This window comes from Idiotropiscis lumnitzeri, chromosome 18 (assembly GCF_059441095.1).
Source record: "Idiotropiscis lumnitzeri isolate Australia: NSW breed Sydney's pygmy pipehorse chromosome 18, RoL_Ilum_1.0, whole genome shotgun sequence".
Lineage (NCBI taxonomy): Eukaryota > Metazoa > Chordata > Actinopteri > Syngnathiformes > Syngnathidae > Idiotropiscis > Idiotropiscis lumnitzeri.
In genome coordinates this window covers 3,561,909-3,576,755 of record NC_142408.1, presented here as the reverse complement: position 1 = coordinate 3,576,755, position 14,847 = coordinate 3,561,909, and the positions used below count along the sequence as shown (strand labels likewise).

Genomic DNA, 14,847 nt, shown 5'->3' with positions numbered 1-14,847 from the left:
CCATCACAAGACGTCATGGCGTCCGTTTTCTTTTCATTTTCATTTCTCACCCCCCTCCTTATGTCTCCACCTCGGGCTTTTGTTTATGCTGCTGCTCAATTAATCTCCTGTAATTTCATCAGGATGACGGGGGTCACAAATTTTCCCGCCAAAAAGTTACCTGCATTGCCCGAGTAGTCTCCCACCGTCAGCGGGTAGCCGTCATCGTCCGGGTCCACCGAGAAGAGCCCCACGCCGAAGGTGCCGTACTGGGCGTACGCCGTGCCGTTTTCAAAGTCTTCCAAGTCGATGCGAAGTTCGTAGTTGCCTTGGATGGACAGAGCGTGGATCTGCTTCAGTCCTGTCGCCGAGAAAAGTCATATTGGGTTCGGGTGAGGGTTGGACACGTTTTTGGTTGAACATAACATCGTGGAGGTTTTTGGAGGTGTTCCGACTTTTTAATGACATCCTCCTGACACTGGAAACTGAGCGTTGCTGATTTTGTCCGAGCTGACGACAGCGTTTTTATTCTGCTGGCTCGTGTTCAGCTTCCGGTGAGCATTTGGTGGAAGCACTTGACACGGGTTTGCATTTTATTTGGCAGACAGAACTTACTGGGTTAGCCTTGGTTGTTCAGCTGTGGTGTTCCACAAGGCTCAATTTTGGAGCTCTTGCTGTTTTCATTGTATTTGCTACTTGTGGGTTCCTTCTTAAGCAAACATGGTATTTCCTTTCACTGCTACGCAGATGACAGTCACATCGACGTGCCGCTAAAAGCAAAAAGGTCGCTCTTGTGCCTTAAGGCCACTTTTGTCCGTTTCCGGAGGACATCGAAGGCTGGATGGTACTTGAATGGAATTTCAACAAAATGAAAATAGAAGTTGTTGTGTTTGCTCCAAGTGGCTCTTGTACTTCCTACCCTGTTGACTCGGGTCAAGGTCATCACTCCAAAAAATGTGGCCATCATTGAAAAGTTTGAACTTGAGTCGTGGAACAAGTTTTCATCAATTGAATATGATTGTAAATTATCGCATTGAATCTTTCTTCCTCGAAAATGTTTTTCGAGAAAGGAAACATGACTTGAATGAATACTCTTTCTTCTCTTATTTTTTTTCCCCTTAATACTGTTTCCACAAATTATGTTGTCTGTAAAACTAAAATGAACATTTTTTTCCCCTTTCATTTATTGTTCTCATTTAACTGTCTTCAAAGTTTTTCTCTGACAAAACATGCTACTTTAATCAAATGAATTTATTTCAAAACAGCCCCCCTAAGACTTTTATTCCTCAAAAAAACAACAACTTTTTCTCTCTAAATATTTCTTTTGGTGAGATCTGACAGCTTTTGTTTCTCTTGACTACATAAACGCTGCTTTTGCTTTTACATTTGCTGTGGGTGGAGGCAGCTGCCAAGTCAGGTGAACTTACATTTTCTCTGACAAGTCTCTCCGGGGGGGTCGGGGGGAAAAAAATAAAAGAGGACCGTCGGCTTCGACTTGACTTTCACATGCCAAACCGTCTTCTTAATTGTTGCTCAGACGTGAAACGGGAGCGTGTGGAGACGCAGAAGCGGGAAGAACCTTTTTTCCTGAGCGCCCGCTGAGTGGGAGCGGGAGCGCCGCTTCCCAGGGGGGCTTCACCTTCCCCGGCTTGATGAAAGATGCCTCGCCGGTCCCTCAAACGCGACATCCGGCGGCGGCAGACAAACACCAAGGTCCCGAGGAGGGAAAAAGAAAAAAAAATCCGCTCTCTTGCTGTGCGATTTTAAGAGTTTGAGGAGCGTCTGCCGCAATCTAGCGAGATTTCATTTTAAAGATTCCAAACTACACACTTTCACGGGGAAAAAAATCATAAATATCGAGAATACTAATAAAGAGAATCTTTAAATATGTTATTCTCAAATGAATGCCACCGTAGCCCCCCCTCCCCCCAAAAAAAGAAAAATTAAATTAGCTAAAATAATTTAATTTTTTTCTAAAAAAAAAATATAAAAAAAAACTAAAAAAAAAAAAAATCCACCCTCCCCTCCCAAGAAAAACAGCCTTTTCCCCCTTTAAAGAAGATAATTTTATTTGCATTGAAAAAAAACCAACCATGATTCCCCCAATTTTTTTTTTCTCATAAGAGTCCTCCTCTCCCTTTGCTCAATTTTTTTTAACTCCTTTTTTCATAAAACAACAAACACATTTTTTTCTGTTTGGAGGGGGAAAAAAAAGTCTTGTTTGTGTAAGTGTGAAGGTCATAATCGTGCACAGTAGAAGAGTCGTCGTCTTTTTTTCGTGGAAAGTTTGCTTTTGTAAGAAGGCGATTGCCCCCGTGAGCCATTCCTGACGGGCAAATGAACCGCTGAGATTTAACGTCTCAAAATGTCTCCTCGTGTGCTTTTTGCATTCTGCGCTAATTAGCATGAAGGCCATCTCCCGAGCCTCTCGGGCTGCTATGTGGCTTTCAAAAAATGTTTTTAAATTAAATAAATAAATAAAATAAACTTCTCTATTTGTGACTCCTTCTTGCAAGGCGCTGCTAAACAGCCGATCCCGGAGTCTTCCCCCGGCGGGGCGTTCAGCATCCTGTGCGTTAATTCAGTGAGCAAAATACCTGAAAATGCGCGCAAGCGAGCGCCCGTTTGGAACAATTGCATTTCATTAACAGCCAGGTACACCTGAGCATTTAGATTCCCATGCTGAGATGCGTCTGCCGCCACTTCGCTTGTGTTGCTCTTTAATTATTCCAAATTAAAGCTGAGCCGGGATTCTCCGGGGCTTTAATTAGAGACGGAATTCAAGTTATGTAAATACACTCTGCGCTCTTATAAATAGTTGCGCGTGTGCGTGCGTGTACGTGCATCTAGATGATTATTTTCAGTTTTTTTTTTTTTCCCGCCCCAAACAGAAAACGGCCCAAAGTCTTTTGAAGTTTGTCAAATGACTCCACAGGGTGGCGCTCCCCGAGGTGACGGAGCGACGAGGCACTCTTTTTCAAAGGGGAACAACATACAAACTATTTCTGTCAATGTGGCATTTATTTATTTGTTCATTTTGTTATCATGGATTCAAAATGCGTCGCACGTCCTCGAGAGTTCGACTCGCCACGTGCCATTTTTGTTGAGCGTGAATGATCACGGGGAAAAAGGCACTCGCATTTCACGTCTGATGATAATGACAAATAAGGATAGCGAATGTTGCCTCAAAACTTCAAGATGTGTTGAAAAATAAAATATATATTTTTTTTTTTTACTGGAAAAAAAATAGTAAAAGGTTTTTAATGATCTCAAACAAAATTAAAAGAATATACTCTTTAAATTAAAAAAATCTTAAAAATATTCAGTTAATATATATTTTTTTTATATATATTTTTTTCACTTTCCTTGGAAAATTGTGTACTAATTACCTCAAAAGAAGAATTTGGGGAGGAATCCAAAATACATCTTATTGAAAGATTGAAAGAAAATGATTGACGTAATAAAATAAATCTCAGAATCTCCTTTTAAAACACAATTCCCAAATACAAAACTTTAAAAAAAAAAAAGTTTATTTTGTAAGCAAAATTTGAAATAATACAACCATTTTTCAAGCAGAAGTAATATATTTCCAAAAAAAAACCTAGAAAAAAAGAATCCCTGAAAATATAAATTTTTAAACTAAGATTAATACGAGGAGACTTTAATCCACGTCCCATTTTGATAGCCGTGTCCACCCAATTTCATGTCAATCGGCGAAACTGATGTAACAATAATGAAAAAAAAAAAAAAAAACGGCATGCAAGGCAAATCTCATTCACTTGCTCCGAGTCAAAGAAACGTCTGGAACATGATGAAATTGTGCCGTCTAAAACCCTCACTTGAAAAAAAATAATAAATTACATTAAACAAGATGAGAAGAAAAAGACTGTCCTCCCCTTCCACCCGTGAAAAAAACAAAAACAAAACTGTATTAAATTTCTAAGCCATCCATGTGGGAACAAAGCATTGTTGCGTCCATAAAAGATGATGTATATCTGCAATTACCTCATTAAAGTGGGTCACTGCGATCCATAAGTCATTTCCCACAGCTGAGCTTTCTCACAGGAAACGAGACAAATTTAGCTTGTTTGGAATTTCAAGACACTCATTTGTCACTTGTTCCTTTCCGAGTGAAAGGTTTGCATGTTCAAGCGAGCCGATAAGCAGCGGACATTCTGCTGCCTTCGGCATGATCTCATACCACTCAAACGTGTTCCCGAAGAAAGGCTTTTCTGGAATGCTGTCGAAATGGCGACATGAAGGTCAGAAATTGAAAACGTGATCTACGAAAGAGATATATATATACATTAGTGCTGTCAAGCGATTAAATTTTGTAACGAATTAATCGCAAAAAACAATCCTTAATTAATTGCGATTAATCACATTTTCTCGACTACTATTTTTTTGTGTGAAGCTTTTAACAGGTATTTACTTGAATAATATTTTGTAATGAATTAAAATCAGCGAATATGAAGTGCCTTTTAAAGGAAAGGCTTTTTAAATCGCTTTCTTTCATCCTTGAATGCGATCTATATATATATATATATATATATATATATATTGTGTGTGAGTTGTGAAGGCAGATGATCCCTAAATCCACCAGAGGAATGATTACACTACTTTTCGATGCCGCTCGTGACATTTCTCCCAGTTAATTATTCATCATGCTTTTCTCCCTGCGTTGCCTGGGGGGCAGCTCCTGAGACAACTCGACAGGAGAGAAGTCGCTCCCATCTTTGCATCACCATAACTCAACCCATCCTTCTGTGTTTTTTTGGGTTTTTTTTCTCCGAGACCCCCCCCCCCACTCGCCCCCCCCACCCCCTTCTCCCATTCCACCTCAACACACTCATAGCTCAAACCCTTTCCCACTGCTATCCTTTTACTTCATCTTCCTGTCAAGCTCTGTTGAGATTGTGGCTCAGGAAGGCGTACAAGGCGGAAAATGATTTCTGGGTGATGGTCAGGGGGGTTTTGAGGCGTTAATGTCAGTCATGTGATAATTAGGGCAGCGTAAGGGTGATGGCGACGAGTTCCAGGTTGGAACAGGTGTCATTTTTAGAAGCGTTAACATCCGACAACCAAAGTTTGAAGCGTTCCGCAAACAAGCGTAGGATTTGTCGTATTGTCAGGTTTTGTGTTTGAAAAATTTGATGTGACTCCTCAAAGCTGCAAAGACAGCGACGGTTTCCTTCGTCTTTGACCCCACGTCGGTTGACGGCCGGGGCGCTCTGCGTTTGTCGCCGGCAACGTCATCGTCATCCGCTCTCGAAGGGTGACGCCAAAGTCGTCGCGAGCAAACGCAACATCAAAAGGTTCGAATAAAAGACCAGAGACAGGTGTGCGCTCAACTGTGACACCCGAAGACCTTCCGCCGCCGCCGCCGCCCCGGCCCTGTTCCCGAAGGCGACGGTGACATTTGGCGGGACAAAGAAAGAAAGAAAATAATTGTCTGATTCTGTCACATCTCGCTTTTTTTTATTTCTTTTTCTGAAGCGTCTCCCTTGCAAAGAGCGACCAAGGACCCCCCCCGCCTCCCCGACTGCCTGTTGGTTATCGAGACAATTCCCCTTTTTCAAACTGTCAAGGGAGACTTTGTGACTGGAGGGAGGTCTCAGACACTCCGAATTCAGCGACACAGGGAAGAAAATGGGCCGTTTTCTTATTAGGCAACGGCACCTCAAACTTGACTGACAAGCACCCAAAAAAAAGCCACGGCGATCCCATCACGATGCCGAGAATTTGACGGCGACGACTGAAAGACGAGCCACTTGTCAAACGTGGAGTTTTCCTCCGGCTCGGAAAGAAAAAAAAAATCACTGCTGCGTTCTTTACGATGTGGCGGCGGTGGAGATGCTCGGCCTCCCCAGGCGGAGTCTAACTTGGGAATAATTATCACGGGAATGTTTGTTCACTTCGCCCCCAGCGCCCTCATTACCCCTCTCCGGAGCGACATCGCTTTTGGAACGCGTAATTTTTTTTTTGGCAGTTATTAATACAGCTGCTGATTTGAGACTTACTCCAAATCCATTCTGTTTTTTTTTTTTTTTTTTTTGGTGGTGGGAGTGGCCTCATTGTGAGCTTGATGACAGTTTGCAGATACCAGGAGTCAACGGTGTCAGCCGGGGTCCTTTGAAAGGGCCGACTTTGTTTTGACGATGAAACGGAACAATAAATGAGCAGGTGCTAATGAGCAGTCGTGGGAGGTCGATGTTTGGAAAATGCGTGCAAATGCATCTCAAATGGTCAAATGATTGGACTTGACGGTGGCTGTTTGGACCTTTTGTTGGTGCCAGAGTGAAAATGTTCCGTTCATATAATAGAAGCGAAAGCCGCTATTGTCATTGTATGCGGCACATCGAACGAGATTGGGGCACATGTACGGAGAAAAAAAGCGTACAAAAGCGGTGACGGCTTCCAAATAGCCCCTCGAACGTGTCATTATGGAGCCAACGCAACGTTGAGTCCGACCCAACGCTCGGTACTCGTAAACGAGACAAAACGAGCTAAGACAATGGATCGGATCCGACCAACCAGGTTGGAGGTTGCGACGGAGGCTTACGCAAGTCACCAGACCTCAGATAACGTCCTCGTACTCGATTGAAAACTGAACTCTTTTGAAGACTGCGTTTGGACTAAACAAGGACCAGAGACGATCTCAGAGGAGCAAGACGGAGATTGCGATTTTTCTTTGCTTTTGAGTAGTTGAGCACGAAGAATCCCCACTGACTACGCGTAGCCTTTTCCAAACCGAACTCGACACAACTCTCACTCGTTGGGAACGGAAATCGACCTGGCCAGGACTATGGACTATGCGGACCTCTGATGACCGACAAAAAACAAGGACTGTGGACCAAGACTGAAGTCGGGTACTTGCTGTAGAGTTTAAGACATCCTTGAATGAGAAACTTTCAAGGACTTCCTGGTACCCGACTATGCCATTCAGTTCAAGAACTCAACATGACCAGATCAGGAACGTAGACTGCGTCGTTCAGACCCAGACGTATGTCAAGATGACTTTCTGGAGCGTTTGAAGCTTTGTGAACCGATCCCCGCAATGACTTCTTAATGAATTAAAACTCATCCTTCCGCTCAGTTTTCAGAGATTCCACATCACTCCTAAATCCAAACGGGATCCGTGTTAGACCATGTCAGGACCAGCTCAGTTCACGGTGAACTCCAGTCAACTCGCCCCGCAAACTCCCGCTTCCTTCTGCTCCTCCGCTCCCGCCAGCTGTCACTCGGCCCGGCGTTACCTCCCAGCGCTCATTCCAAATGAATGAACGGCGGCGCGCTCGCTCGCTTGTTGACGCCGACGGTGTGAGCTCAAAGCCAACTACGAGACAGGGAAACAAGTGTGATGGTTGTACCGAGTGGTCGCAAGTCGGAGGACTTAAATAGATTTTTTAGATATCTCGACTTTACTTGAGTAAATAAAACTAAGAACACGTCCAGGTGCCCGCACGTCCGCTGTTCGGACCGAATGTGGTTGGCTGCGCCACGCCTCCCTTCGATGCATCTTAACGATTATCGTTTTGCATTGCCGATATTTGGTATTTTGCTGATAATCTGCATTAATTTTCAAGGACGATAAATTAAAAGCTGGTTTATTTTGGCTCGCTGCAGCACATTTCTCTCTCCCTCTCTTTGGTGGGCTGATGGCCCTGCCTGCAGAAGCAAATTGGCCCGCCCACACCATTTGATTGGTTCCTTGTGCAGTGGCTGGCAGCCAATCAGCAGTGCCTGTTTGCTTTTTCACCTTGAGTCACATGCACGACAACAGACTTTGTCGAAATTTTAATAAATAATATCGGCTTGAAATATCGGTTATCGGTCACCATGACTACTAATAATCGGTATTGGTATCGGCACTGAAAAAAAAATCATATTGGTCTATTAATAGTCAATAACATTATTTAAGGTAGTCGTGAAATGAGATGAGTTCACAGACGGCGAGTATCTGTACTTGTGATACCGCCGCCTGCAGCTTCCTTTTTTTCCCGCCGCCTCTGCTGATTCCCAGGCGGGTATATTTTGTTTAGCGAGGGGTGGGTGTCATCCTAATTGGCAGTTTCTGATGATGATTTAGCAGCACACCAGTAGATTTATCCTTTCACTTTATCATGGCGTCACCCGCCCACGCAATCATTTTCCTCCCGTGTCGCCGCATTCGCACATGACGCCGTGCATGAAACATAGCGGCAAGAATAATTCACGCGCGGGTAATTTAACACTGAGGAGGCAGTAAAAAAATGTCTGCCGTGACGACGGCATTCACCAGGTTGATGGATGGGGTGAGCCTTTTTTTTTTTTTATTTTCGATACCTCCGCCAAGAAGGTTATGCGCCAACCAGCAGGTCGTGTTATCATCGTTAACTTAGGAGGCATTGCGACGTGATGCATGTTTGTTAATCGGAAGCACATTAGCTTAGAAGGCTATTTCATGTTAGCATGTGGCTTGCCTTGTTAGCTTAGCATGTTATGCCTCGTGTGTTTGTGGCTAGCTCTGCATTTACAATTGTAATTATTTTTAAAAAAAAATCACAAAACATAATCATTGAAAAGAGTAGCGCTTAGCTAACCTCAGTAGTGCTTCAGGCTTTGTTTTGCTAGCGGGTAGGTTGCCCCATTAGCTTAGAAAGCTATACTTCGTTTGTTGGACGATTTACCATTAAAAAGCTTTAAAAGAAATATATGCTTTTACAAAAGTTACAATCAGGAGTAATTAATGAATCTTGTAAACTTGAGAGGCTATGTTATGTTAGCACAAAGCTAGCCTCGTTAGCTTAGCAGGCTATGTAATGGTTTGCTTGTCTCTCAGGTATGTCTCTTTTTACTTTTAGATTAATTCGAAAGCAAAAAGAAATGTGTTAGCCGCTCTCTGCCTAATGTCGTGTGACCAAACCCGGAAATCAAGTTAGCGGAACGCCCGTGTTTGTTGCTAGCCTTGGAGCGTGTCGTTAGCCTTGATAGCTTAACAGGCTACGTTATGGATGAGACATTTTTGTTTGGTGCAATGTTATGACATTTTTTTTTTTCTTTTTGAATTTTTCGTCATTTATATTCAAGCCTGCCCGTTCTGTGAACGTCCACCGTACGCGACGTTCGTTCTGGAACAGGACCATGAACAAGGCACGGTTGACAGATCCAAGATCAGGCCTTCTTGTAACCAATTGGACACTTACATCCACTTTGTCCCGCTGAGGGTTTGACCTTGCTTTTCGAGAGTCGTGTATGAAATGACTCCTTAGAAAAAAAAAAAAGTGAGCGCGAGCCCGACAGAATGCAGATGAGACGACAAGCCACGAGGACGTTGGTCAAGAGAACGCAGACGACAGCACCGAAGCCGTCCTTTTGATATTCGGATTTGTCTTTTTATTCTTTATTTATTTTTCGAGAGTAATGAGAAGACGGAGCGGGCGAGCGACCGTCCAAAGGGAGCCCTGCAGCTTTACGAGCCTCCGGCAGTGTTTGCCTGATGCGACATTGCAACATGTTCATCACTAATTAAGCGCAGGGCATCATTAAAATGCGGCCATTTACAAAGCCTCCTTCAAAGTTTGAGAAATTTCATTTGGCCACGAATAATGAAGCCCAACGCCACAAGCGGTATCGTTTTTTTGCTGGTGGCAAATTAAATAAATGAAATGGCAATTGGATTAATTCAATGAAAATGTTCAATGATTGATTCCAAATGCGAAATGTAATGCTTCATATTTTATGAAAACTATTTTATTAGCCTCAGGGTAATTACCCAAATAATTTTTAAATTAATATATATGAATCAATAATTTTTTTATTTTTTTTTTAAAAAGGCCAAAGTGTTTTTTTTTTATTTTCGGAAAATGGTCGAATTTGATTGATTAACTAATTTACTGCCATTGACGACTAAAGACGTCAAAGATCCATTTTTATTTTTTTTTGTTTTTACTCGGCTGTTTGTGAATGAGTTAATTTATTTAATGGCGTTTTTTTTCCCTCATACTTGATAAGAATATAAAACACGCTTGCATTTTCATTTCTTCAATAATTTATTTAAAAGCATTGTGAATTTGAGTGCTTAATTAAGTTTTTCAACCGATTTAATTCACATTTCTTTTATTATTTGAATGACATTTTTATTAATTTAATGACCAAATACCAACGTGAATTTGTATTCATCACAAAAAAAAATCACTTACTTAAATGGCATGAACATGTTAGAATTATTTAATGGCATTTTTGAAAATGTGTGTACCAACATATTTTGTTTTTTTTTGTAATATATTTACTTATATTTATATTTACTTCTGTACCGTTGCGGGGCGTGGCACCCAAATTTAAGAGACTCATTTTTATTTTTATTTTTTTAATTTACATGATCATTGAATAAGTTCAATATATTGATTTAACATGAATTTATCTAAAAAAAAAATATCTCATCCTTTATACAAGCTTTCTCAGGAGCAACTAGTGATTATTAAATATGCAAACGACTCATGTTCAAGAATGACCTGATGAGCTTTCAGTCATGTTTAAAACATGAACATGCCTTTTGACAGCTTCTAAAACACCGTACGTACATCCCTGCTGTCGGATAAATATTTCATCACCATGACAGGGGAAAAAAAAATTCCCCGCCATCTCCTGCACTGAATCTCACATGCAGGGAAAGAACAAAAGGGCAGCAAGCCCATGCCTATCTCAGTTCCCGACTGAGAATTTTTTTTAATTTACCATACATGTTGATCATCGCTTCTTAAAGAAACTGAGACAAAAAAAAAAAAAAAAAAAAGCGTTACCTCGGAAGGTAATCATTAAAATATGGAGTTTTGGATGCGAAGAACTAACTCAAAAAGAAAAAAGTGAGTTTCTCCAACTGCAGCGAAAGAATATGAAGCAAAAAAAGAAATAGAAAATTCAAATTCATCTCATGGAGGAAAACGGTAATCATCATATTCTACCGATTATCGGAAAAATTGATTTTGCAATATTGCGCAACCTTTGCAAATACTATGCAATTACTTCTATTCGGAGAGAATGGATTTACCGTTTTTTTTTGGGGGGGGGGGGGTGTTGGTTAATATGTAATAGTACTATAGTTATTCATATTAATTAATTTAGGAGTCGGTTCAGTGACAGGTGGATTTTATTTTTTTTTAAAGCCATCGCTATCAATGATAAAAAAAACCAAAAGAACATGGGAAATCTGAAACCAAAAAATGGAAATATCTCAAAACCCTAAATATTTTTTAGTTATTTATTTTTTTTCCCATCTGCGTCAAAAATACATCTCTGATCAAAATCTGCCGTTGACCATGCAAACTTTGGATTTAGGAAAAATTGAAGAAAAAAAAAATGGCCGAGTGTAAAACTTGAAAAGCAAACATTGTTCCATTTTAATGACTGTTTCTGAATTCAGGCCAGGCAGGACCAACTGTGCTTTCATTAGCATCCTAATCATCAAATCTTTAATTGCCCCATCTCCAACCCGCTCCGCATGCATTACTCCTCGAGCTCTACGTCCCACATCTTCATCCGTCACCCCAGACAAAACAAGTCTGACTCCAGCTGCAGTGCGGGCAAAATAGCTGCGCGATGAGAGCTATCAAATGAAGCACTCCGGCTTTGTGGAGAAAGGAGTGAGGGAGGGGAGGGGAGGGGAGCTTTTCTCTTCTCCCCCTCATACATAGCGAAATGACAGGCCAATTGCGGCAAATTGCCGCAATCTGGAGCAGATGGAGCGTCTGCCACGCCGGACGACCGATCGGCATGATTGCGCCGGCCGAGCCTCTCCCCGAGGAAGCGTGGGACGCCCCCGGGCCCGCCGGCTGAGGCATCGCATTGTCAGCGTGGTGGCCGATTGGCGCGCCCGCCCACCCGCCCGCTACGCCAACCCAAACCCGGCCTCGCCCAACTTCCAGGCCGCCTTCATCACTGAGCAGGAATGACGCTTGAATAATTGATGGCACTGGAATGCCGGATTGGAGGAGCCTTAACCGAAAACACTTAGGTGCTCTTTGAATAATAGATTGCAACGGGGGATTGTAGTCGTCTCTTCTTGGTCATGCAGGATACGTTATCATATCACTGACAGGGGCGCACGCACGCACACACGGATAGACCATCACGTCCATTCAACGGCTCAGTTATTAAGTACAGTTGACCCTTGATTTAACGGACTCATTGAGGTCAGTGGTTGGTGGATTCTGATTTTTTTCTAGCCTAAAATGCCCAATTAGTGTTGGGCATTGTTTAAATTTGAAAAAAAATTCCAATTCTCAAAAAAAATAAGATAAAATTAGGTTAAGACGTGACTTACCCAGAGTTATTTTTGGATGAAATTAAATTAACTTATTTTTTATTTAATTAAATTTCTTTGTGTTAAAAAGTTTCATGCGCCCTCACAAACAGTCGAAAGTTATAGGCGCCGTCTTTTGCCATCTCAGAGGGCGGCCATTTTGTCACTTCCGTCGACTGAAAATGACATCACAGTTGCTCAGGGCTCTGACGATTGACCAATCATGGCTCACCTGTTATCTGAACCCGAGCCATGATTGGACATTACCTGACATCCCCGATCAACTGTGATGTCATTTTCAGCCGACGGAACGTGACAAAATGGCCGCCATCTGAGATGGCTAAAGATGGCCCCAATAACTTTCATCTGTTTGTTAAATTTACTGTTTGTTACTCAAAGTGGCTTTTTTTTTTTTAAAACCTGTATATTAAAATCAAACCGATTAACTTGAAGTTTTCCGGGAGCCGAAGTTAAAGTCAGCCCGGGAAGAACCTTCGTGATTTTGCTCAGCAGCCTGCGTCGCACGAGCTTCCTAAATATCGTTTCAGACAAACGGTCCACGCTGCCTGTGGCAAACACTCTCAGCGAAACACTTGAAAGCGCCACACTGGGCTTCAAGTACGGAATTAAACTGCCGCCGTGGTGGATTGTAATTATGCGCAAGCGGCAGGGAGGCTTCGGGCTCGAAAGCCAAAAGGCAAACGAGGCGCACGGGGCGACTGCGTGGGCAGAAAGTGAGCGCGGAAGAGTTTTGCCGACTGAGAGGGGGGGGGGTCACCCGCAGGTGAGTTGATGGCGGCAACGCGATCTGTCGCATGATTATTCAGTGTTTTCTCAGCTCTGCATTTTAAGTAGCACAACAGGATATTTCAGTGCAATTATAATTTGTGTGACTTCCCAGCTAAAAAAAATAAACAGCTAAGCTAATGTTAGCCTAGCTTGTTGCTATGCATCGGTTTGCTTGGTAGCGTTTGTTCAAAGAAATAGTCTGAGAAACAAACAAAAAAAACAAAAAAAAGTCAAAAGGAGATTTTATCTGAGAGGAGACTGTGGGCTGATGCAGCAAAATTGAGACTGCGGAGTAGAACGCAATCTGTCGTTAACACACATTGTGAATACGAGGAGAATAAGGGCAGAAGATTAAATTCCTCAGCGTTAGCCATAAAGTAGCAGATAATCGTGTAACAGAGTTTATGCGCACCACAGTCTCGACTTTGCTGCAGTTTTCTATTTTATGTCTGCCGTTAGTCTCCTTTTGGGCAAAATGTGTCTCACGGCAAAAAAGTGAACACAGACAATTCTTGTCCTTACGATACATTAATGGACTAAATAAAGCAGAGCACGAAAGGCGACCATATTGTTGGTAGGGACATTTTATCTGACAGGAGACTAAGGGCTGCTGTAGCAAAATTTAGACTGTGGAATACGAAGACACTGCAACTCACATTGAACGAAGGAGAGAGAAGAGGAATTCCGTATGCTGCAGTGTTATACTGTACTGTCACCTTATTTTTTTTGCAGCAGCCCTTAATCTCCTCTCGCTCTATCTTTATATCTTTACCAACAGCCACATACCAAGACGTACCGGTAAATATAATTACGTACGTCAAGCATATGTCTTAAGGTTGAGCATCTTCTGTAGTCAATATTAAATGTGAGACAGCTTTTATCTAAGAGGAGAATAAGGGCAGACATAAAATAGACAGCTGCGCAAAAGTGGCGACTCTGGATGCACAATTAGATGAATGGATAACACAATTAATTTTGATTCTCTGTTTTATGACACTTTATGGCTGCCCTTAGTCTCCTCTTAGATAAATTGTGTCTCTTGTCTAATCAAGACAATTAAGATCGGAGGGGAGTAATTGTAATTGTGTTGTATTTACTTCTCGGTTTGTAGCTGCTCATAAAGAGTTTGTTCTGGTGCCCGGAGTCTCCTCTCGGCTGTTTCATGTCAAGATGTCAAGCCAACATCCTTTCTTTGGGAAATTGAATGCCGTCCGTGCCGTCAACGTCGGCTCTTTTATTCATCAACACATTGACATTCCGTCCAAAGTGTCCAAATAGTCGTACGAACGTTATGACGGAACACCTCTGCGTTTGGAGAGGCGTCTCCAAATGTGTCGATATACGATTGCCGGGTAGGGATGAAGGTAATTACCTGCCACTAAAAGCCTCAATTATTCCCCGCAGTTTGGGCTGCTGTGACAAAAAACCTTAGCCCCGCAAAATCCATAAACATTTCAAGTAACCGTGGCTTGCCATCGAGAAAATGTCACATTTTATTACAGCGGCTTCAAATATGAATGCAATCCTTGCCAAGCATGTTTGAGAATGTTTTTTGTTTTTTTTAATTTAAACAAGAAAAATGAAATTGTACTGAATTAAATCACCGATTTGCAAATGATTATTTTATTTATTGATTCAGTGCTCATTCATTTCAATAATGGCAAAACTGTCCTGATCCAGTTTTTAGCTCTGGGTTCGTTTTCGCAAGGTGACAAAAACCTATCGTCAATGCTCTCCATTTTTGAACGTGAACGAGAAGCCTCATTATCTTGTTTTATTCAAGCAAAGTGACAACAAGC

At 42.0% G+C, this 14,847-nt stretch overlaps 1 protein-coding gene and 1 long non-coding RNA gene across 4 annotated transcripts in view; one reads left to right on the top strand and one right to left on the bottom strand.

Annotated features, from left to right (window-relative positions):
* Positions 1 to 14,847, top strand: part of LOC148319049 (uncharacterized) — a 152,615-nt gene that overhangs the window by 80,319 nt on the left and 57,449 nt on the right. The gene's annotated exons all lie outside the window — the stretch shown is intronic.
* fibcd1b (fibrinogen C domain containing 1b) overlaps positions 1 to 14,847 on the bottom strand; it is a 70,475-nt gene that overhangs the window by 2,360 nt on the left and 53,268 nt on the right. For both annotated transcript variants that reach the window (XM_088281310.1, XM_088281311.1), the window contains one exon: positions 161 to 340. In XM_088281310.1, the coding sequence (XP_088137436.1) occupies positions 161 to 340 (180 nt within the window). The remainder of the gene's footprint in view (positions 1 to 160; positions 341 to 14,847) is intronic.